The sequence below is a fragment of the Astatotilapia calliptera genome, chromosome 12, assembly GCF_900246225.1.
Source record: "Astatotilapia calliptera chromosome 12, fAstCal1.2, whole genome shotgun sequence".
NCBI lineage: Eukaryota > Metazoa > Chordata > Actinopteri > Cichliformes > Cichlidae > Astatotilapia > Astatotilapia calliptera.
In genome coordinates this window covers 31434557-31460350 of record NC_039313.1, presented here as the reverse complement: position 1 = coordinate 31460350, position 25794 = coordinate 31434557, and the positions used below count along the sequence as shown (strand labels likewise).

At 40.7% G+C, this 25794-nt stretch overlaps 1 protein-coding gene across 2 annotated transcripts in view; it reads left to right on the top strand.

Annotated features, from left to right (window-relative positions):
* The window catches only part of LOC113033000 (metal transporter CNNM4), a 52651-nt gene extending 27521 nt beyond the window's left edge, over window positions 1–25130 (top strand). The window contains exons 5-7 of one of the 2 annotated variants that reach the window (XM_026186219.1): window positions 10328–10424; window positions 21057–21235; window positions 23274–25130. In XM_026186219.1, the coding sequence (XP_026042004.1) occupies window positions 10328–10424; window positions 21057–21235; window positions 23274–23531 (534 nt within the window). In that variant the 3' untranslated portion in view covers window positions 23532–25130. Of the gene's footprint in view, window positions 1–10327; window positions 10425–15614; window positions 21236–23273 lie in introns of those variants that run through there. The other variant, XM_026186220.1, reaches the window with a different exon arrangement.
* Window positions 25131–25794: the final 664 nt, after the last annotated feature.

Sequence of the window (25794 nt, the reverse complement as noted above, 5' to 3'; positions counted from 1 at the left end):
TGTACATATAGACGTGCACTCAAATCCCAAAGGGTGGGAAAACTACGCTTCATTGTCTTAATGTCACTCTTTCACACACACATATTTCCCAGAGATCGTTTATGTCATTGTTCCCAAACAGTCATTAGCAGGGTTCACTAATCCGGAGATCTATTTCAGCTTTCTCCCCTCCATTCTCCTCTGTGAGATTTTCCCGGTGGGAGGCCGGATACTGTAGCTTTTGTGGACCCCACATGTGGAATAAGTCGGTGGCATTTACTGTAAGCATGCGGGGCTTACAATTTTCCACCTCTGGTTTCTGCATAGAAAGATACCACAGAAGCCTCTAACTAGGGACCAAGCAGTAATGCTGAACCCACAGTACACAGTACAGTACTTTTCTGATGTGTGCAAACACAAAACAGAGATTTGTGAAGTTTGATGGGTTGCCTCAAGTTACCAAAAAAAAAGAAAATCCAGGGATATGGATTTGGAAAGAGCTGAGATTACTTAACCTACAACATCCACACTAAAACATGGGCAGGTGCAAGCAAAAGAAAAAAAATGGCTTGCACTCGCCGGGGTTCCGCTTTAATTTATTTATTGCCCAAATAAAACTGCAACACATTGTGACACATCGGACTTTCCTGGCTCGAGCCCTCATTAAGCAATACAGAGTACATAACACCAGATTCTATAGTTGATCCCATACACACTATATAAAAGCGGGACATAGGAGATCGCCCACCGATCTGTGTAGTCTCATTTTGAAGTCTTGAGCTGCCATAATGGTTTTCTAAAACCAGATGCAGCAAGCGAGAAGTTGGTCTGATTGAGAAACCAAGGATATTACGTGCTCATGTGGTCATGGACTTGCCAGTCTCAGCGTAGGTCTGGCCTAAAGCATGCTGTGCTTTATTGTCTACTTTGCTCTAAATGGGACCAAAGTTTAGAAAATGAACATTGTGCTATACTAAATAAGACTTGCAACTAACATTTGAGACTTCAAACTCATGAGAATGTTTTACTGAGATTATAAAGCAAGTGAGAGACAGTCGTTTTCCCTTTTACAATCTGACATGTCTTTGCAACTTGAGAAGGAGGTTAATACGATTCTGCATTTGTTTTGTTTTTTAACCCCCCCCCCCCCCTTAAATAATGTGTGCCTTTTAGCTTGTTTCAGTCACAAGGCTGTAAAATAAAGTCAGTACCAGAAACTGCAGTTCCCTTAATGGCCACTTGAAGCGAGCCCTAAATGCGAGGTCCCATTGACTGCCATATTGAAATAGGTCGTCCATGAAGTTTGCTTTTGTGTGTAAAATTCTACTATTTTATTATTGTTCTTCAGCAGTTCATACGACTCATTGACCAAGCCCACTCGCCTTAGCTGATAACCATCTTCTTATCCAAATATGGTCTTTTCTGACTTCAAAATGCAGAGTCCAAAGACGGTTTGGGACGTCTTTAGATAAGGGGAGAAATACTTTCAATAAATCTCTGCTTGTTTTCATAGATTGACTCACTGCACATACTTTGAACTGTATGTTTATATGCAGACGTAATTTTTTTTACTCTTATGTTTACATCAACATCCAGTGTGCGGTTGACTCGTGAGAATAAAAAACCTCAGATATGATAATTCGCTGCACTTGTTCCACTCCTTTTATAGGGTCCACATGATTACTTTGCATATGTGTGTGTTTTCCTGGCAGTGATCCTTGCTGTCAGCAGACAGCCTATTTGTTTATGACCCGAGTGATTTATGCGTCTATAAAGATGCTTAGTGATTCTCACAAAACAGTCAGTATCGCAGCCCGAGTCCAACTTCTGTTGTGTTCGCAGGGTTCACTCAGCTTTAGGAGATGTGCAGGCATCATCTGAACATTTTTAGATGGTGTTTTATTTCAAGTATAAATTTTCCTGTTATGTTTTGATGTTGTACAAGAGGTTTGATCATTTTATTTTTGAGAAATCTCTGTTATGCATTTGTTTCGTGGACAAACTAGTTTCTGAAGTGCTGTACACGCAGTACATTCCAGGGTAATTACATCACATCATTATTAGAGAGAAGCTCCTTCCTGTTGTGAACAAGAGATGGAAAAATGGAGTCCTGTGAGAATAAGAAATATTCCTACACTTAAAAGGAGGCAATCTTTGTGTGTGAGTGTGTGTGTGAGAGAGCGAGAGATGGAGCCTACACCATCGACACGTTAGGCTGGGGTTGAGCTTCTTGTTAGTTGACACTGACTCACACTGTTAAATCCCACTGAGGAAATGTTTGTGTGTGTGTGAGTCAATCAGTTTGCACAAACTGTTGGAGGAAACTGTTCAGTTTGACATCAGCAGTTCATTTTATGACAAACACATGCTCGCAAACCACTAAACACAAGAGGCTGGCAGGACATACTAGGCCTCGCACGTGAAAGCTCACAACCACAGTCTCCCTCTTACACACACACACACACACACACACACACCACAATCAATGTCAGGTTGTGCATGTGTGTGTATGTGTGTGGTTTGAGGCAGAGCCCCTGCAGGCTTTGTTATAAGTTATTAACAAACCGGTGACAGTGAATCCTCAGACCTCTGCAGGGGCTCTACTGAGCTTCACACAAATGCAACCTACACAGCAGGAAGGATCCTCAGACAGTGTGGGTCCTTATCACCTCAATGTGCCTCTGAATCTATTTTCCAGAGTTGTAATAGTCACACAGAATGGCATTTACCTTTCTTTGTGACTGCAACACACAATTCCATCCCTCCTGTAAGGGATGCCTTCTTGTTTGTGACTAGATGGCTGCAATATTGTTTATTGGTTTTCTCTCTTGTGGGAGACATTATGTTATCCCAGATAGGGCGGTTCGATATAACGATATATATCGGATGACGATATAAAAACATCTATTGTTTCATTTTACGCTATCGTTTGTTTCGTGGTGTCGCAAAATAAACTGTTTATGGCAATATTTTTTGATCATTTTGATGGTCGCTGTAGTGGCTATATTAATGTCCTAAAGTTCTCTCTTTCTCTTATATTTAATATAACCACACTACAGATGGACAAGCGCCTGTTTTTATGCGTTGTCGTTAGCAACAACGACGGTAAAACCATCGCGTGTCCACTTGTTTAGTTTCCACATAAACCTTTCACAATAAAGCTCAAGAGACTTTTCAAAATAAACTGAATCATGTGAACTAGTATGCAGAGTATTGACGGATGAGAAGCAAAAAAGACCGTCAGGTGCTAAAAAATAAACCTTAGACTCAAACGTTAGAACAGGCTTTTCCCCGCAGCACGCCGTGCAATAAATACTCACAAAGAAAACGGCGGCTGTTACAACTTATGTCTAAAAATATATATTTTCACGCTACTCCAGGTACACCACGCCCAGCTGGAAACACTTCACGCAAGTCGAGCTGCCTGAGATTCACAGAATTTACAGAAAATGTTAAATTTTTGTGATTTATATCTTGTTATCGGGACGATAGATGTCTTATATCTGGATATGAGATTTTGGTCATATCGCACAGCCCTAATCCCAGAGTGTAAAAGTAGGAGTGAGGGTGGAGATGGCAGCAATGATTTTCCTTGACTATAAGAAACAAAAGCAGGTAGTACAAAAATAAGAGCTAATTAGAAATAAACTGTTGATATACTTCATATTAGGTTTTAATAAATATTCTGCTCTACGAGGGTTGTCTCCTGTGGAACTGGCTCCAGATTTGGGTTCAGGAGGCCTCTCTATTTGAAGATTAGGCTTGAAACTTTCATTTTTGATTAAGCTTACAGTTAGAGCTGCATTGGGTGACTTCTGCCACCCAATGCAGCCACCCTCTGTTACACTGCTATAGACTTAGTTGCTGCGGGGCTTCCCCTGATTTCTGATAAAACGCTTCCGGTCGCCGTGTGTGTATCTGAAACTGCTTCTCTTTCCTGAACCTTAAATATGTCACAGCAGATGGCTGCCCTTCCCTGAGCCCCTCCTGTCTGTCCTCTAAGGTCCTCAAAATGTTTCTTTAGTGACATCAGGTCCTCATTTCAACTCTGTGCCAGGACATCCTCTCTCACCTTGCTCTCTTAAACCTCTTAACCTCTGCTGTCATACTTTCACTGACTCCTCCTTTCTTTTTGAAGTCCTGCTTCCTTGACACTGCCATTGCTATGCTTTGTCACTGAAGTGTTTAGCAGTCGCAGCACAACATAAATGATCATTCAAGTTCACAAAGATCGGTTTGATGCATAAGCTGTCGTTACTGACAAATATCACAGTGCTGATGAGTCCTAACGTGGCCGCTTGAACTTTGGCCAAGACCCACCTACAGTTCAGCAAAAACACACAACCAGAAAACACACCTTCGTTGAACTTTAAGCTGAATAGCTGAACAGCTCAAAGTTAGTTAGAAATGAGCACGAGATGTGTTGCTCTGAGGTTTATTACCACCCTCGGAAACTAAAGCAAATTGTGGTGTACTAACACATTGTGTTGTGGGTCTCGTTCTTCTGCAGTAAGGCCCATATGATGTGTATGTTTATGAATTATGGCCTGTGAGAGCTCCATGTAGTGACAATTGTTTCTGTTGTCCTTTTGGAAGGACAGGCTCCGTCTCTGAGACAAAGAGAAGTGTGTAACTGTTATAGGACACTTTTTTTTTTTTTTAAATTTTTCCTTTTTTCCTCTCAAGTATCACTCGTCAGTCATTCAGGAACTGTGTGTGAAGAAAATTTTAATCAAAGTGGTTTTCATGTATTTGGTGAAAGGACAAGGTGTTAAATATTAACTAGAAAACAAATGAACATAAAAATTAATCATTGTTAAAACGTCGCTTTTCACGAATACTGGATCAGACATTCTAAATTCTGAAGATTATTCCAAACTTTCCTTGAATGGTGATCTTCAGTGAAGTTCCTTTTAGCCTGAGATGGGCCTTAATTTTCAGCTAGTTGCTGGCTGAAAATGTACTAGCTGTTTGAAACTAATATTTAGGGGAGAAATATTCAAAGCCAATCTTTTCGGCCTTTTTGCAGGTCTGCTAAATATACACGTGTTTTATGCATAATTCCTTCATCCACAGCTTGACCGCAATTTCCAGTTTGACTTCTACTAGATTTTTAAATAAATAATCGTTTGCTTCACACAGTAACATGGTCATTTTTTACAGTTTTGGTTATTTAAAAAAAGATGATCGGCATGAAAGTGTTTCTGTGCTGCATTCATTTTTACAGTTAGACTCTTAAATGTTTCCCTTGTGTTTTAAAGCAGTGCACCTGCCTACTCCTTGAGCCTTTCTTAAGAGTCCTCGAGCAATGAAGCACGTCAGAAAGAAAACATTTTGTGCAACAGGGCAGATAAGACTGATTCACCTGTGTCAAAGAATTTGATTTATGGAAGTCCAGTGAGTATCAAGATATGTAAGAGATAAACACCAGAGAGAATATAGTTCCTAATAGTACAGAGTGCTCACAACAACATTTAAAGATTTTTTTTTTTTTTCTGGAAATATAATGTTACTGCTCTTAAAATGTATTCTCAGTGGTTTGATCACCACGAGGCTAGTGTCACTTATGGTTCTCACTCACTTTGTTTTGGGCAGACTAGAGCAGAAAGTCTGAGCTTTTATCTCATACAGGAGCTTAAGAGGGTTTCGTAATTAAGGTTTGAGACAGTTTTTACTGCAGATCTGACTGAGACTTTTAAGAAAGACTTTCTTCTCATATCCCAAATCTGAAAAAAATGACTTTGATACCTAATAAACCAGCACTGGTGGACGGCTAATGAAAGTGCTCTGCTTTCATGATGTTTTCATGTCATGACTGTGCTTTTGCTTAACGTCGGTCAGTGCAGATCCAGGAAAACGGGTCTGATCAGAGCACCGGCAGACTTTACACCTCTCGCGTTTGTCCTCTGCCTCCCTCTGTTTCTATTCTTTCTCTCCTCCCTCCCACGTTAACCTCCATTTAAATTAAACACCAACCGTCCAGCAGCGTGTGTGGCTTATGTCGCTCGGAGTCAAGCTTCAGCATGTTTCTATGTGTGTTTCTTTTTTGTTTGTTTGGTTTGGTTTGGTTTTTAGCATGCATATGTTTCAAGCTCACTATTTGACCTTTGCCAGTATTCACATACACACAGACATGACTAACATGCCAGGAGATGATTGACATCTTTCACAGCTCTGATATACTTGTAAGAGGCAAAACGCTGGTGGCAGAGCAGGTTTAACAATTTCATTAGCAGTCATAGAAGGAAGTCTCGCTACTGTAAACCTTGTATACTTGTGGGGCAACGGTAGAGGAGTTGTTCGAGGGATGTCGAATCTTCCTGGTGGTTGTTTGTTTTCTTTTCTGCTTTGCCAGTAAAGGAGAACAGTTAGAGGAGGCTTGCAGCAAATGTCTGCTCGTCTTTCAGTAGCGGGTTGTCCTTGATTAAGGCATTCGACCTCCGATTACTCTGCAGGAGCCTGTGGGTGCAGTGAGCAGGTGTGAATGATTCTAACCAGACAAATTTGGACCAAGACATTTTGCCAAAGGGAGTCGTGCCAAGTCAACGTAGCCTTCAAAATAAAGCTAAAATGAAAATTCGCCCACTGAGAGGAAGGATTGTCCTGATTTGGGAAATGTAGTTTGATTTTGCCCCCATCCACCCAAAACATGTTCTTGAAATACAAATTTAATCTAAAAGGTCAAATAGCATTACATGTTAATGTTGGCTTGTAAACTGTAGCATGCAGCCATGTGGGAGTATCCAGGACAAGCCTGAAGGTGTGACTGTACCTGAATACCAGTCACCAAAACATGTTTAACATTTGCACAGCCATTTGATCTGACTTTTGACTTCTCCCTTATTCACAAGGAGTCGCCACAGCAGGTAGTGCTGCATATTTAATTCTCTGCTAATGCAGCCCTAAATGGATTCATGTCTCCTCCTGGGATCGAACACGTGATCTTTCATTTGTTAGATGCACTAGTGCAAAACTATAATTTGTAGGTTTTTTTTTAATCACAACTCTCACTGGAATACACTCAGACAGGTCACTGTCAGGACACCCCCACTTCAAATACAAATACATTTTCTTTAAATGAAACTTTACCAACACCCTCATTCAGTATATAGAATAAGCTTAAAGCAAATAAAACATAATGATTCAAATAACCGTTACAACTGCTGCTTGTCTTTGGCATCCATGAATCGTCCTTCGCGGTCTACGTGGGCCTTTGATGAGCGAATAGGTCGGAAGTGCAAAGCTGTGAAATGGGACGGTCTAGCCTTCAGATTTGCGTCACCAGCTGTGTCTGTGGACTTTAATAAACTCAGCCGTCTGCTCCTTGCTCCGTAATATATAACAGGACACTGGAGCAAATTCTCGACCATCTCGCACTTCTGTTTAATCAGTTTTCTGTTTGACGTTTATTCAGCTGTGCGAAAACTATCACCGTCATCTCTTTGTGCTCAAATCTGCTAATCTGCTGCCACTATTTGCAGTTATCCCCAGTAGGGTGATAATTGGTTCACTTTTGTATGACATATGATGGCGTGATGGTTAAAAGCTACACTTCAGAAAAGCGTCTGCCAATTAAAAAGTCGCACATTGTCTCTGGGATTGGGAAAGGATAAAAATGCTGTGCAGTTTCAGATAAAGAGGAACCTCGGGGCACCCTGTGCTGCAGTTAGCAAGCAAACAAAGTGTCAAATAATTAATCACCTGACAGGTCAGCAGATGATTGGTCATTGTTTATTGTCCTTTAGATGTTACCCCCTCTGCACCCTCAGTTCGTCAGCTCGCTGTATAACACACAGTTTCACAGGAATACACATCAGCACCATATGTAACGAATTTAACCCAGTTAACCTCAAATCGTGTGTGTGTGTGTGTGTGTGTGTGTGTGTGTGTGTGTGTGTCTTACTGTTACTGTTTTCTTTCTCTCATCTGTGTTTATGTTAATCAGCATTTTTATCCATTCAATCACCAGATTAATCATTTAATTATTTGCAGATCAAATAAAGAATTGGCAATGATGAAATAGTCTTTTTTTTGAGAGCAAACAGAGTATTTTAGGAAGAGCGAGACCTCAAAAAGGTAAACAAGACTAAATATGGATACACGAATCAGGTTGTATGTGGTTGGTGTCCTAATTGTTTCTAGAGTGTTAGGCTGTGGTGTAGATTTCTGTTCTGATCACTTTTGACATCAGTTGTGAAATGCTTCAGACCGATGTTGTAAGTTTAATTCACCAGAGAGTTTGCGATTGAAACCGCCCACCTGCTAACTCCAGTGACGGATACACTCTCTCTCCCTCTCATCTCTTGTAACAACAAAGCCAGGTTTCTAAATTGGCACGCGCCCTAAAATAGCACAATGGATGGTTATATCAGATTAATTGTGTTTGTTGGCTGCTCGTGGTGAACCAGGAGGTCTTAAAGGGAAATCCACAGATAATTAAGTTAAAACAATCATTTCTGATTGTTAAGTTTTTATGATTTTGATTGCTGAGTTATTAATCTGTGTCTGCAGGTTTTACATGCTGATGATATGCATTTCTATCCACATAAATCCTTAATAAACTCCTGAAACATGAATGCAAACCTGCATTTTTAGAGCAGTGCTTACCTTCTGTTTTTGGTAAAGTTGACACTTTATTAATGTCATTTCAACATTAAACTGAAATATTAGCCAAAGACATAAAATATTTTATGGCTGCTGTGTTTGGAAGCTTTAAAATCTGCACAAAAATTCCAAATTAGGTTTAATCAACACTTAACAGCAAGCTCATTCAGATGTTAGAATTTAAGTCCTAAGCTAATTGTCCTGCTGTATTTGTCACTGCTGTAAGCACGGCCCACCCTCTGTCCTGTGCCCATCTCCTTCTTTTGTTGTCCTTTTATTTTACCACCTGTTATGTTTTCATCAGCTCAGTCCATTTGCAGCGGGGTGGGAGGATGGAGTGAAGGAGGGATGGCAGCATGGATTAACTGTGCTGTGTTGTTGCTGCAGTTCACACATTCCAGCAGGACGATCCGGGCCAACAGCCTCCAACACAGAGGCCTCCTTAACCCCCTTCTGTCCTGTCCTCTGTCCTCTTATCCCTCCATCTCCCTCTGTGTGCCCCTAATCTCTCTTCCATATCTCTTTACAAAGAAACTTGTGCTACTCTAACTCCCCTTTCTCTCCATTGCATCACATCCTCCCTCTGCAGACAGCAGCACTGCCAGATGTGTATCATGTTTCACAGTGTTTATTGACGTCTGATCAAGCCCAGAGTAAACCTATTTCTTCCCACAAGTGATGCAAAACATCTCCCGAGTATGGTCACTAATAACTGCTATACGGTTTTTTCACCTGCTATTGCACCGCCCTCTAGAGGCCAATTTGTATAATTTCACAGAAAAGAAAAGAAAGGTCAGGGCTGCTCAGCAGAAATTATGATCTTCCAGTGCTTTAGGACTTAATTAGGGGAAAGGATTGACTGATTTAACAGAAAGTAAATCAGTATCTCCAGTAATATTTTTAATCAAAATGACCAAACATAGCCAGTGAGTCTGTTTTTAAATATCAGGAATTCGTCCTTTTTATTGTCATACATGATGGCAAACTGGATAAGGCTTTGAAATACTTGATGGACAAAATCAAAGTAAATTTTTTATTTTTATTTTTAAGGTGCGCCACACACACACACACCACTGCTGTGTTGTTATATAACCGACACTGGGGTTAGCGTCTTACCCAAGGACACTACAGCATATGCAGGGACTTCAAATTCAAATTTTATTTGTCACATACGCAGTCATACACAGTACTATATGCAGTGAAAATACGATAACAGTGACTTGTTAGCCTGTGATTAGCGAGAACAGGAATAATAGGAAATAAATAAATGCCTTTTAAATAAAAACTCTCTCTCCTTCTCTTTCACACATATGTTTAATCAGTTTGCTGAAAGTTTAGTTCTGTCGTGAGGATATGACCTTGTCTAATACGCACAGCCCCAAAGGATTCACTACAGAACATTTACATGCCTCAAGTCACGAGGCAATTTTAGAGCCACGTTATGTTTCGCTGCATTTATGTCAAAATGAGTAAGGTCTTTTGTATTATTTTGGCATAGAAACATTAGCTTCAGATTAAATGGATAGCTGGAATCTAAGAACATAAATGTTCCGAAATGCTGCGGTCATTTAAATAGAAATAGATATTTTAAATCATCTATTATGTCTGCCTTAATTTTTCATTGGTTCTGAAATATTGCATGTGGCTCAGCACAAGGCTTGAGGATGAGTTTTCAGAGTAAATCCACATGAACAGTTGCAGCCTTAACTGTTAAAAAACATAAACGTCTGTCTTGATTTTGCAGGGTCGAGTGGAGGTGGAGGCTGGAAATGAGAACATGAAGTTTGAGACCGGACCTTTCTCATACTATGGTATCATGGCACTCAGTGCTCCCACACTGGGTGAGTCCAGAACACATTACTGTATTTCACACACACACAAAGAGCATTACACCAATATCTCAGCTGGTACAGACGGACAGCTTTGCAACATTATTATGTGGCCCAGGATTTCTTTTTAGTGCCACACAGCATGTTGCTTATCATATGTAGTATATGATAAGCAAATTAAATACATTTAACAGCTGACTACGTAAAGTTCTATTAGTTAGTAGTATTAGTATTAGTTAAATAGCAAGAAGGAACCACTACAGAGCAAAGTGTAAACATTTACAGGGACAAAAAAGAAAAAGCATCTAAAAGTACACAAAAGTACACAGCACTCTTCTTTGGCCCGTCCCCCAGGTTCCTGAAATTCAGTCTTGTTTTTAAAAAAAACAAAAAACAAAACATACATATCACCAGTCAGATTCCTGCACTTTATTCCCACCTTGGAGAGGAATTAGAAGTCTTCCAGCTCCACCTGGTGCACAGTTTAAAACATTACAGTTGGCAACTTCAAAGGGCTCGTAAAATACAGTCTGGTGGCAAATTAAAGGAAAAAAATAAACCCGTGAAACTAGAGCGAGGAGAGCTTTTTGGTACCGTGTTTTGTGTTACTGCAAATCACTGACCTTTAACTTACATTGAAACATTTTTAGCTTGATGGGAGTGGTGTCTTCCAGAATCATAGCACCACCAACATCAGGACACTAGAGGTCACTGAATGTTTTGAGTATGAAAATGATCTCAACCAGTGAATCACCTGCAGGTCCCATACGTTAGACAGCAGTCTAAGGGATGCACCAATGTGTGCTGATACCAGTGTTTAAACATCACACCTTGACCAGTGTTGAATGTTATTCCCACGTGACTTTAAGCTCTTTACCGCACAATACTTAAACATAAACAAGCACAACTGATTCAGTAACAGATAAATATGATGGGCTCTCTCATTTGCAGATACCGACTGATATATCAATAAATATGGTGAATATTGGCCAATAACAATATTCTATTGACATTTGGTGCCTCTGGAATCTGTGCCGAAGTCCAGTGAAACTGATCTGGATGCATGAACACAGTTTAAATTGTTTATTATTCAAAAAAAATTAATGTTATTAAAATTGTTGGCTGGCAGGAGGGAACGTGCAAAGCAGCTTGTCAACCATCATGTGTCACAACAGGAAACTGTACGTGTGCGAGTTTCTATTACTGCTTTTTTTCATGCACACAGTCACAAACGTTTTGTGCTTGAGACATTTTCATCGGATTCACATAATTTGTTCATAAACACTTGGTGCACCTCATAGTAACTTATTACATGTTTCATATTTGAAAAACAAATCTGAAAACTCGCTGTTTGTCATACGTGAACTGCTGGTAAATTAGAAGTAACCATAGGTCACGTACTTCATGTAGCTTAAGCGTTACAAACATGTAATGCACGCTCACGTTTCTCACATCCCTTTAACAAGAACTATGTCTTCATTGTACCATGTGTTTCTGCACGTATTCAGCATTAAAAAAAATAATGTTCTGGGTTCACGGAGGCCATGGGATATCACATGTATCTGAAAGGAGAAATGACTGCAACAGTGATTGTGAAACAGCTTTGTTGATGACTTTTTTTTTTTTTCCTGTCACGTTTGGCTATTTTGCCATCAGAATTATTGTCTAAAGGCGAAGAAAGATGCCCCACGGATTTACTTTACCAAATGGACCATCCCAGCCTTGCTGTAATGGTCTATTTGATTCACCTTTTATTGTTTATTTTATTTTATTTTCACTTGTTAAATATGGGACCGACTTGACTGGGGAAAAGAAAGGGAAAGAAAAACAGCAGGGAAGAGGGACGGGGATAAAGGGCAAAAAACAAAAACCAACAAAATAAGCAGACAAAAAATACATATATCGATCACCTGGATCACCTGTTGAGAAAGAAAAAAGAGAAAACAAGCAGGAGAAAAAGAGAGCAATACAATAAACAACATCACGATGATCTATGGGAATATAACAGTAAATACTAAATATTAAACATTATTGTGCAGCACGTAAGATCGACAGCGCACAGTGTGCTGTGAGGTAGGAGCCAAAAAGGGTGTAGTTTGTGTGTGTGTGTGTGTGTGTGTGTGTGTGTGTGTGTGAGCATCCGTGTGTACACCTGTGAGCATGAGCGCGCCACAGCCCCGTCCTCCGGGGCATGAAGCAGATATGGAGGAGATCAAGACTCCAGACATCCAGAGGCCCCCAGAACACAAGAGACCAAGGAAGACCAACAGAGGGGCAGCCGCGCCACTGTCCCAGAAAGAGCTGAGGAGAGCCCCAGACCCAGGTAGTGTTACCCTTTTCCCTGGGGTGGAGAGAAGCAGACTGCCCTGGCTCGGCAGCAGCGGGGAGGCCCCACTTTCCAGACCCCGATCGGGCGGCCATCTCCTCCTCCTAGCCCCCCTGCTCCGACAGGCCGCAGAGAACGGGGGTGTGTGAAGACTCCAAACCTCCTTCCGCCCGCTCATATGTAGTGTTGATGCATGTGTGTTCTAAGGTGCATTTAAAACCCAGGAGGGCATTGAGCTACCTGCCAGAGAGCAGCAGGTAAGCGCATAGCCCCTCCTGATGTTGTTGATGACTTTTGAACTCTCTCCCTTCTATCATACAGTGTCTCATAAAGTCATGCTTTCAGTTCATTCAAAACTTGTCAAGAACCGTAGTTCAGCAGAGACAATACGCCAAGGTGCACGCAAAATAAACTTTATTTCTAACTAAGCGTGTCCCAGAAGGGTTAAAGGAAAACACGCCGAGTAAATGGGAAACAAAGGGGCCGGGAGATAAGCAACTCGGGAACGCCGTAATCAGGACCATGAGAGCCTGCAACAGAACGAAGAGGGTGACTGGGGAGCAGGGGAATAACAGCATACACAGGGTAGAGTTATTAATCTTACGATCAGGGCTGGGCCGTGGGAACCGGAGGGAGGGGTGAGGGTCCGTGGGAGAGCTGCAGGGAAACAGAGGAGATGATGACCGGTGGTGATCCGAACTCCAGGCGGGCAGGAGGAGGCTCAAAACATGCCGAACGGTTACCTGAGCACACAATGAAAGGATTAGCGTTGTTCAGAGCAATCAGAGTTTCACAACCACCATCACCTGGGCACCAAGTTACCGCTGAAAGGTGACTAACGGACTGACGTGAAGCAGCTGGCTGAGCGGGGTTAAATAGTCCACCTGATGACTTCCTGGAATGGGATGCAGGTGTAGAGTCGACAGCCACACCCGTGGGCATCCCATAAGCTCCTTGGACACCGGGCCGCGGACCATGACAAAACTTCCTTCCTTTCTCTGCCAGTTTTATACACAGTGTCTATTTCTGCTTGTATTCAGTTGCCAGCTTATATCTCTGCTGTTCAATCGAGCCGCATCAGTCTTTGCAGCACATCTGTTCAGTATCTGCGGGGAAAATCTCGGTGTGCTTACCTTCGATGCTGGGGTCAGACAAGATATCAGCCTGATAGCAGCTTGATCTGACAGATGTGGGACGTTGCATCAAAAATCTCTCTAGACAACTTACCAGAACCCTTTTTACATAATCCAGGAAAAATACACTCAATCTAAAATACTGCGAGGCTGAACGGGTTCAAACTGAGCTTTTTCAATGTGTTTAGCAGAAAAGCAATATAACAAAAAATGTACATTTATAAAACTTAGATAAAAGAAATTAGCTGGTAATATGCTTTAAGGACTAAAGAAATAAATTCATTCTGATATTAAATGAATTATCATTTAATGTTATACTTTTTTTCCCCCATAACTCTGTTAATATATTGGGACCCAGATGAAGAGATAACACTGTGTTAGTACTGTGTTACTATGATTTAAAAAATGAAGAACTGAAAGTCTTTTGTTTTCATTCCCAACAATAAAAAGTTGTGAGAGAGAATCAGTCAGCTTTCTAAAATCATCATATGCACACACATGAACACACACTGGCATTATGAAAATATTGGACCAGAACACCCCTTCAAAGCTCTACCTCCTCCCTGTATCCTGCAAAAACCATAGCCTTGATTATTTTTCGTCATGTTTTGAATTTGAGTATATTTATCATGACGCTCAAAAGTATTGACAGCTATTGATTACTGAAAAGTGTCAAATGTGAGCACCAAATTAATGCCGGGTTAGATTTACAATGTTTTATTATTTAGTACTTAGTATTATTAAGAAGCTCTATAAAATAAACACTGTTTTCAAATGTTGTATTCATTAGTTCTGATCTGATGATCTGACATAAGATTTTCAAGTTGACCGTACCCTAACTGATTCTAATAGATAAAAGCTTTTTGGTGCTCAAATTGGCATGTGAATAAAAGTTAAGCTCCAATTCTGTCTGCTCGCCATTGCACGGAGACTGTATGGACAAAAGCTAAAGGCTACCTAAACATTACACCTATAGGAAGTGCTCAGCCACTGACTGACTGTACAGCTTTTGTGCTGATGTTAATACCAGAGAAAGATGGGAACTGTGTGGTTATTGAGTCAGCAGACCAGTAGCACGTACACACTAATGCTGCGCCGCAGTGTCATGTGGTCTGCCACTTTGTGGCTGATTTGCTGTGGTTCCTTTATCTTCTATTTTGGTAATACCACTTACAGCTGAGAGTGAAATACTCAGAAGCATGGCCCAATACTTGCATCCACATAGTGTAGGCTGTGAAAACCCCAGAGCAGTGATTGAGTTTCCGTGTGTCTAACATTGCCACATTAAATCACAATTTAAATCACAATGAATCAGCATCTAATCTGACATAAATAATCTGATTTCTCTTCTGTATTTCCTTTCAGTTCCATATTCAGAATAAGTGGTTTACTCTCTCGATTGCCTCAGATGGTGAAACATGTGAAATACTTGTATTTTCTTATTTTCCTTTGTCATCTTCTGTCACTCATTTCATCAAATTTCTGATCAATCAGACTTTCAGAAGAAGCTGAGTAACGAGAACCTGAAAATTTCACTTCACCTTCAAACGGTGTAACCCGACGTGTGGTGATTCTTTCAGTGGAGCAGAGTTTCTCCCGGTTTTGCATGTCCTTGTCCAGACTGGAAGCAGATCTGTCTCTCACTGACTGTCCCTCCCTCGCCTTCATTCCTCTGCCCCCTCTGTCTCTCCTCATCAATATTACCTCCTCTATCCTTCTTTCCTTCCTTCTCTCCTCTCCCAGTGGCTGCACATCGTCCTCGTCGCCTCTCCTTTAAGAGGTTTTCTCTGTTCTCTCGGTTGCCAGGTAAACGCCGGCATGTCTGGGTCCTTTAACACAAAGGACACATGGGTACTGGGTGGATGGGTAGAGCTTGAGTAGAGGGGGGCACTAGCTTTGACTCTGTTGTACATGTTGGGCGAATTGATGCCGGATCACTAAGAGAAGAGAAATTCTCATGGCAGTGCTCTTTGTGGGTTTAAATAATAGATCACAGATAAGACTTTAATATACAGTCCTGTAATTTTTGCTCAGTCCTCACCTGTCCTCACATCACCATTTGATTGCCCAAAGGTGCAGCACGTTGAGGTTTCAGCCCACAGATCAGAAGTACAGCGTTAGCTTTCTTCTCTGTGTGATTCAAGGCGGATTTGCCCTTTAAGGAGAGCAAAGATTTAGAGGTTAACAGCTACTTTTTGGCAAAGAAACTCTTTGATCAACCAAAGCAACCTCAGATCAAACTACATCTGTATTTTATTGTTACAATTTTGGGCAGTAAATGAGCAGGAGGAAAGAAGAAGATGATAAATCAGTGTTTTCTTAATGTAGGCCAGCATTAAGTTAAATTTACTTCATTATAAACAACTTAATCTCTGTTTAAATTAACTTATTTGTAAAAATCCGTTAAATCTTTTTATTTTTTTCTCTCTCAGCCTGAACGGTGTTGGTTTGTGTTGTTACCACAGCCCACTTTGTGAACTCGAGAATGAGGCAAAGTAGGATTTTTAAATTGATTGAAACCCAGTGAACTCGATGCCCCAGTCAAAAGTCAGGTTTTCTGGTAATCTTGGGAATGCATTAACCGAGGAAGTCATCTTGGATTTTCACATATATTATCATAGGTGAATCTGCTCGGAGGCTAAGGGACAGCACGAGCGACTGCCAGTATTTCTAGAGTGTTATGCATTCATTTAAAAGAAAAAAATGATTTTTTTTAGTACTCATAGCTTTGTTTAGTCACAGTCACATGTGTAACCAAAATGGCAATAACTTACCTTTTGACAACCTCTACACCAAATATTAGCCATAGCTCGTTTTTAACCCCTAAATATTTGAATAGGCTCTGCTTTCAAAAAGCAGCATCAGTTATTTCAATTATATGAAGTGTAAAATAATCCCAAATTGCCTTTTATTAGTCTCAAAAGTGTCTTTAAGGGTGTTTTCAAAAACGTTTTTGGATAGTTTGCTTTAGGCTGTTATCCATGTAAAGTATGTTTAGAGTGTTTTAAACTAGATTGGAGAGACTTGAAGACGGATGATGGAGATGTGGAATATTGTGACTTGGTGGTTAGAGAAAAAGAATGATTTTGGTCTGTACAGTAAGCTAATTTTGCACATTCGTTGATTCATAGTAGCACCGAGGCGATGCAAGTGTGAAACTGGCGTCTGTCGAAATTTTTGAAATAATGAAAGTTGATCAAAGAGTTTATCAACCAGAATGTCAGCACGCATCTTAAACTGGGAGGGAATGCGGGGGGAATAACACGATCACGTGGCATATCTAAAATAAAACTCAGAAGGACGGGACAACATCATGAGATGCACAGAAGGGACATGAATCCCCTCGGGGGTTAAGCTGTCTGCTCTTTGCACACTGCTCCTGATAGCTTCAGATGGGGTTGTCTTCTGTTGGCATCGCATGAGTTTTTAAGTATAACTGCTAATGCAATTTAAAAAAGAAAAACACAACGAGCTCCCAAAAGATCGATTCTCTTCATCTGGATGTACTGTTTTCAATGGAGAATGTGGAGCTATTAAGAAGCAGCATGTGAGCCTTTTAATTCAGCTCTTTTTGTTGTCCTTGACCTGACGATGTCACGAAAACACTCGTTTCAAATCGACTAAAGAATATTAATAGCTGTAATAGACTGTAGTGTTTTTAAAGCACAGTAAGAAAAAAAAATTAAAATGGGTGTATGGTGATTGTTATTTAGAATTTGGTCCAATCACTTGTCTGCCTTACTGTTAAAAGCACCGATTCACTGTGCGAGCACTACTTCACAGGTAGAGGGTAGTTCTTTTAAAATTTTCAGAGTTTTGTTCTCAAAGATCCAGTAGGAGACTTTTTGGGGGGTTTGACACAGTGACCAGGGCCCGTATCCCTAAAGAATCTTTGTGCAAAAAGTGGCTCCTAGCGGCCAAATTCTAAGAAAATTCTCAGAGTCATGACGTTTTCTTAGAATTTCCCCTAAAAGTGACACGACAATCCCAGTTAATATAAAAGCTATTCCTCAAGATTCCTAGCGCTTAAAAGGGCTCCTAAGGCAAGATCTGCTAAGAGCAGGGAAGAGGACTTTTAGTGGCTTAGGAGTTCCCCTAAGCAGCTGCACAAAATGGCCAACAGAAGAGGCAGGAGTGATGTCCTGCAAACACTGGATGACAGGGAATTATTGAGATGCTACAGATTGGATCGTGCAGGAATCATGTTTGTGGTGGATCTCCTTAGAGATGCAATTACTTCACCAACTCGACGCCACAACGCTATTACACCGGAGACGAAAGTAATCACAACCCCGAGGTATTTGGCAACCGGGAAAATGCAACAATGCAGCAGTGATGACTTGAGTCTGCAATCACAGACATTGCTAAAAGCTGAGCCATGTTACCCTCGTTAAGACCACACTGGACTTGTAACGTTGTGATTTCTACTTCATTAAGGACAGCCCCTTGAGATAGGCCATCTTGTTTTCAACGGGGTCCATATGGGAGTGAAAGTACAAAATATGCCAGCTAGGATATTTATATGAGCAAATAAGACACGAATCATTATTTGAACAGGGTGTAATGAGTTTAAGTTTTCACATATTTTAGATTCTAATGGCTATAACCCCTACAGCTTACTATTCATTTTCCAGATATTTTCTTGAATGTGAAATATTATTTACAATTACAGTCAGCATAAGATTAGAGTATATAATATGTTTATTGATTTGAGGGTACATCCTTTGCTCATTATCACCAAAAGCTCATTTCCATCAAACTTGTAGGATCAACCAATCACGGCTTTTGAAATGATGACTCATACCTAGCAACGGGGTCAACCACACCTCCTCACTAAGATAGGATTTTCCATCCATTCCTTGCTCAGAGTTCACTGAAAATGTTCTGGAATCACTTCTAAGCTAAAACTCCTGGCAAGGAATTTTTAGGTTAAGTTAGGAGCTCTCTGAGATGATTCTCAGAATCTTTAGGGATACGGGCCCAGATCTCACAATAAGGTTTAAAACTTTTATGTTTTTAGTACACGTGGGCACAGTTTTATAACATCAAAGCATCATTAATAACTCAATCCAGACTAAAGAGTGGCTCTGTTCATCCTACCACTGAGCACATTTTGAACACAGTAAGTCAAGAAAAAGGTTAAAAATGACACTTACTTATGTCATTAAATGAGTAATAATGAGTAGAGAGCTTTCACTGTCCCCACACCTCTGAAATGGTTGTAAAACTATGTATGTGCTAGGCAAACAGCATGATTGGTTCATACTTTTCCCATTTAGGCTTTCAATTGTGTCTTTCCAGGGAGGGCCGGGGTATCGCTATCTTTAGCACTTGCGTTTTTAGCTAGCAGAGAGCATATGTATGGGGGAGAAACTTATGACCTCATTAAACACTTTCCTTATGAGCTTCCTGTTTCATTTTCAAATGTAATTTTATACATTAAGAAAAAAAACATCATGATGTATTTAGGAAAAATTAGACAATAAAGCCGGATATGCTTTATCATTCCTCTCCCTTGAGATAATCAGATCCACTCCTTCATTGTTACATGACAGTTTCACAGAACTAAGATGATGCAAGTTGAGAATTCATAATTCTCACAGATCAATGGGATAATGTCTTTTTTTTTTATAAGGTACTTTTATATGTAAAGAAAGATTTGAAATTAAATAGGGTGCTAACTTGTGAGTGGTTGAGTGTCGTTTTCAGTTGTGGCTGCATAATAAGTTGACAGGATACAACTAAAGAAAGGTTCCCTACTGGATCTTAAAATGATTATTTTAGACAATTATTGTTTCCTGATGAAGTGACATCTAACCACTAACTTAAAAAGTAGCCATAGACAACCAGGATTAACTTTAGAGCTCAATTTCTTGAAAGCTAACACACTTGACATGTCTAGGTAAAACCGTTTCCTATGACTCACTGAGGCCCCCTACTGGAAGACTCACGCCAACTGGTAATAACACACATCTGGTAATGAGCTTGCGTGTGAAGCGCGTGTGTGACACATCCAGGAGTATCATCAGCTGGATGACGTCCGTGAATGTCATCATTGTGATTACACTATGAATGAGCAGAGGGTGAACATAACAAGTCTGAGGGAAGTGGGAGGTGCATGCTGCATGTTATGGCCATCTAGAGCTAAAATGAGCTGAACTAATGGCTAAGCTGTACTGGTTACATTATGATTGTTATTATGTGTCACTTTATAGAGTTCCGTGGAGGTTATTGTATGTAACTCTATACGTCATATGCTCTTGAGTTGAAATAATGTGTCATTTAATCCATTAGTTTATTATTGATTAGCTCTGACTGGGAGTATTTTATGTTTTTCTCAGTTTTATTTCATTCTAAGTCAAATCTTTTACATTTTTCAATAGGACTTAAATTTCTGTGACTCTCAACCAGTTGCTCTTAGAACTGAAGAAGCTTCTTGGATGAACTGTCTTCAACAAAATTAAAGAAGTCCAGTCATTTTTTTTAATATGTCACACAGAAATATTAATTATTCTAAACACAGAAACCTTTCTTCTATCAAAAATTGAATGTAGGAAAGTTTTGTCCAGGGAATTTCCACCTGGAAAGTTTTACAATTGTTGACTAACCAGTGAACAGTAAAATTTGAGGTTTTCAGCAGTTTGTTGTGAGTTATCACTTGAAAATGTGACACATATTTAAACATTGACTCACACTTATGTTTAACAGATTACAGCGTCAAATATTGCTTTCAGCTCTCTTAATAAGTCCTTAATAAGTTTGATGGTGCTCTTGGAAAACTTTTAGATGTTGTTGGCTTTGACCACAGCAGGATGCACGTCTTTGCTTCGGTGCTTAGAGTGGATTAAATACCTAAATATTAACTACCTTTTTTCTCCTTTACTTTCATAGGTTTAACTTTATTTCTGTTTAGGTGTTACTGCTGCTATTGCTGTGCATCCATTACACATTGTGTGTCAGTAATCACTCTCACTCGTTAATTATTCTTTATATTAACCTGCATTTGAAGCTACACTGCATCTTGTGCCTCTGAGGTCTCCACCATCAAAGGCTTTGAAACAGTAACATCAAGCCCAACCAACGGCATGGTTGGCCCGATAGGTGTTTATCACACAACCCTGTCTTTAAATGCGTAACAGGACCTGGTGCTATTAACCTTTCCTGCATGTGTGTGGGTGTTTGCAGAGTTTCGTTCACCATCCCATATCAGCGGCTTGAACCGAACAGCCTCGATGAGCGGAGCCGACCGGATGGAGTCACTTTCGGTCAGCGGCAGCAACAGTCAGCTCAACAACAGCATCCCCATGCAGCAGTACATACCAGACTTCTACGTCCGAGCCCTCACTGACCTACAGTTTGCCAAGGTTGTTTTTTGTTTTTTTTTCTTACCTCCAAATTAACAATCAAGGCCTTTTGTCACCACATAATCTTTCTCCAGGGACTAGAAACCTTTAGGGGAAGTCTTTCCGCCATAAGGACCAGAGTCTAAATTATGTTTTAGAATTCCATTTTTAACTTTTTAACCAGTTCATGGGGAGTGGGTGGAGTGGGTTTGAACAAGCCTTTCCAAAGTTCATGCAGGATTTATGGTCCTGTGTTGGTTACTATCTTTGGCTATCTAAATAGTGGTCATTCAACCAATGCAGTAGCTTCAGAACATGATGGTGCTATGAATATTTATCTCTGTGAAGGTTCTCAGTCATCCGGGTCATCGTAATCTAAGGAGCTTGGAAAGAAAAGCGTGTGGACTTCTTTGAGTTGCTTGAAGACGTTTCACCTCTCATCCGAGAAGCTTCTTCAGTTCTAGGGTCAAATGGTGGAGAGTCCCAAATCTCTTAAACACAAACTTAACAATGTGGTGTATGCTGTACAGTGCAGTGAGGAATGCCCAGACCTCTACATTGGAGAGACCAAACAGCCACTTCATAAACGTATGGCACAACATAGAAGAGCCACCTCCACGGGACAAGACTCGGCAGTCCATCTGCATCTAAAGGACAAAGGTCACTCTTTCGAGGATGCCAGTGTTCATATTTTGGACAGAGAAGACAGATGGTTTGAAAGAGGAGTGAAAGAAGCCATTTATATCCACTGTGAGCGACCATCTTTGAACAGAGGCGGGGGTTTACGACACCAACCGTCTGCCATCTATCATCCAGTTTTGAGATCCCTTCCCAGACACCTTAACGCCCACTCACATCCTGGACCATCTGACCTCAGGAAATCACGTGATGGGGTGGGGCCAGTTTTCACAATGAGCTCACCTGAAACCCTGGCTGATTGTGACCCACGCCCATTTTCAAAGGGGTTGAAGAGGAAGAAATGCATCAAAATCATATATTAGAAGCAAAGACCGTAACCGCAGTGGACACTTTTAACGGTTGGTTTCGCATCACTGCAAAGAAATATATCATAAATATTTTCTTCTCTGCAGAACAGACCAAGCTAAAGGACCTACACCAATACAGTGAATGAAATGAGCTTATGTTACCAGTTTTTCTGGAGATTTGTGACACTGGTGACGGTAAACAGCTACAATATGTAGACATGGGTCTATGAAGTTCTCAAAAGTATAGGAGCTCTGGGAACAAGTGCTAAAAATAGTTCTGATTTTTATATCAGGTGGCATTTAAAATAAAAATAAGGCTTTGACCTATCAGCGAAGCATTGCACTTGATTTACACTCGCCATTATTGCCTTCACAAACAGATGTGCATGCAAGAAGTGACATCACAGCTGCTGGAATGGTGTCTTTGGTGTCGTTTTTTACTACTTTTACTTCTCATGCTCCTCTCAGTTCTGATTACCTGGTGCAACCGACACAAATGCCTGATTGTGTGGGTCTTTACCAGCATTTCAATGGAGTTCAGAGATTCCCAGTTGATACAGATGGATTTGAGAGTGCAGCTTTCTTTGCAGAAGACTCCAGCAAGTGTGGTGAACGATGGCAGTGCTGTGGTGATGTCCCACAATCAATATAGTGATAGGGAAAAAGTCTAACAGATGGACTGACCAGAAACATACATTTCCTTGCAGCGTCAGGAAAAAACTTTTCATCACACGCAGCAAACAAAGGGAATGATTCACTTTAGCCTCTTTGTCAGTAAAGAAGTACAGAGTTTCCTGCACAAATCACACAGTTACGTGCACTATCCTTACATTGATCCAGTTAGACATCACAGTGACGTTATCCAATTTCTCGTAAAGTCAGACAGAAATTCTGTTTAAAATGCAGGCACACCTTTGGTCTTTAAAATTGAAATTTCCAGGACATACAGTTCTGAAAAGTTCTGTTGGCATGCAGTTTTAAAAGTACTCAGTAACTGATAGAAATACAACTGTGCAGGTCTTTGCTAACATATTAAGAATGATAACTATTCTCATTATCCCTCATTTTTTCAGATCACACGAGCTCAGTACCAGAACGGCCTGATGGCATCTCGCCTGGACAGCACGCCGCAGTCCCCCGAGAGCAGCCACAACACTATTCGTATGGATCAGACGCCTCCCACCACCATCGGTAACACCACCATTACGGACCTGGGAGCAGACTCCACCCCTACGGAGAACGGCCCGGACGAGACGACGCTTCTCCTCCTCAATGAGCAGAACTCGCCACACACAGGCAACCACCACAGCCAGGTGGAGAACAGAATCTGACAGCCTCCACTGGTACCAGCCCTCCATACTCCTACATTGGCCCACGTGCACTACTACGCCCGGTTGTATGCCGAGGAGGGGAGGATTGTGTGTGAGTGTGCGTGTTTGTGTGAGTGGGAATGCAGGCACAAGCTGATGAGGCCCAAAGAGTCAAGCCACGTTCATACTGTGTAAATATGCAAAGATTAAACACACACACACACAATCGCGCACACACACAGAGCAAACACACACTGATGAGCCAAAACATTTTGACTGTGCTTAAAGGATGAACAGGATATTTACGGCCATAATGTTTGGGCTCATCGGTGTACACACACATACCAAAGTCTCCACACCTCTACCGATCGATGGAACTAGTATCGCGTGAGTGTTTGCACATGCCTCTTGATCTGAAGGACCTGTTTGTCTGGACCAGAAAGCTCCTCCATTTCTCGTTCAGAGGTGTTACCGATTATTTAAGTGTGTGTGGTGTAGTGTGTGTGAGAAAGAGTGTGCGTTGCTTCTAAATCACTGTCCCTAATCAGAGACTCAGGGAGACTCCGCCCTCCTCCTCATTTCCGGATGTATGTAAAAGCAAGTGTGGTCGAAAGCCCCAAACCAGCCCATCGCCGCATGTGTAGCAACCTGCATCCCCCTCCTCCATACAGCTAGAGGACAAAGACAACCCGAGCATGTCTGCGGAGTTCACACAAAGTAATACGTGTACCATAGAAATTTATAGTGAGATATTTATTGGGGGGATATTGTGGTTAAATGAGGATGGGGATGGGGTGGATTTCTATCTATAGAGATATATTTTCTCTTCCTTGTTTCCTGCATAGAAACAGCTGGTAGCCCAGAGCCTTTATCCCAGAGTTGTTAAGAGATTTGCCGCTGATAGACCACCAGTCTGTATTGTGAACAAGACAATCAACATGAATATTTTGAATGTGTTAAATTAAATATGTAGGGTACGTTAACTGTGGCTGCCCTGCTCTCCAAATGCCATATCTGTGTCACCTTTAATTCTGTTCCTCTGAGGACAGACGTGGAGTTTCTAGATGGGTTGCAGAGACGAAGGCGTTTGAGAGCAAAGAATCCTTTCCTACTTTTTTTTGGGTTTTTTTGTTTTGTTTTGTTTCTAAAGACGATGGGTAGTCTGTGTCTGTGCGTGAGTTTGCGTGTACGAGACCAAAGCTGGCCATCATCTGACTTGTTGGGAGCAGAAACCAAAAGTGAGAAGCTTGATCACCTCCTGACTGGAAAATACTTTAAGAAATCTGAGAGTTTATTTATTGAGTTTAATGTCTGTGTATGCGTGTATATATTCCTGTTGATTTGAAGGGGAGAAAATGCAATTTTATTTCACCGTTTTGGGAGATTTTACATGTTAAAATGTTTCTTTCCATTCAGTGATTATGTTCGGGTTTGCTTTTTGTTTTTAATGTAGGAAAAGGGGGTCACTCTAACATAGTTTTTGTATTTGTGTCTCCAAATGCAACATTAGCCACATTCTGTCCGGTTTTTTTGTTTGTTTGTGTGTTTTTTGGTTATATTTTACCAGTTATATTTTACTGTACGCTCAGACAACGTCTTAAAGAAGAATCTGAAAATCTGTTTTCTGGTGGATTTTTCTTTCCCTGAACTCTAACAGGAGCACAACCGTGTTTCGTGGGTATTTCTTTATTTTGTGATACTCTGCTGCTTTTAAGACACCGGTTGTAGAATTTTATTTACACACTAACAACTACATGTAACAGATGTTCACTTTTTGGTACTTTTTATTAGGCTATACTTAAAAGATGGTCATAGCCTTTAGGTTTGAAACATAAGCCCAATGTGGAAGTGCCTTAATCCTGTGTTCTTTCTAATGGCCAGCAGGGGTGACTTCTCTGGTTGCAAAGAAAATATAATTATATAAAAGTTTATGAGGAAATAAATCTACTTTAAGACCACAGCAAAAAGGTTCCTTTTGAGTTTGCAGTCTGAATTGCAAGTTTTTTATTTAGTATAATTTGATGTTTGTTTAGTAAAACAAGGTCCCAATTAGAGTAAAATTGTGAATGCATTAGCTCATGGCTGTCTTTTGATAAACAGGTTGGCAGTCCTTGGGCTCGCAGTTCCTCCAGTTGTCAACAGTAAAAATAAATGCACAACTTCATTGAAGATGAAGATGATATAAAGTTTATGGTTGCACCGCCTTTACTTTTTCTGTCATCTTTGAGTAGCAAAGATTTTTTTACAAGCAACAAGTTTCCAGCTTTGCTCTAAAAGATGTGAC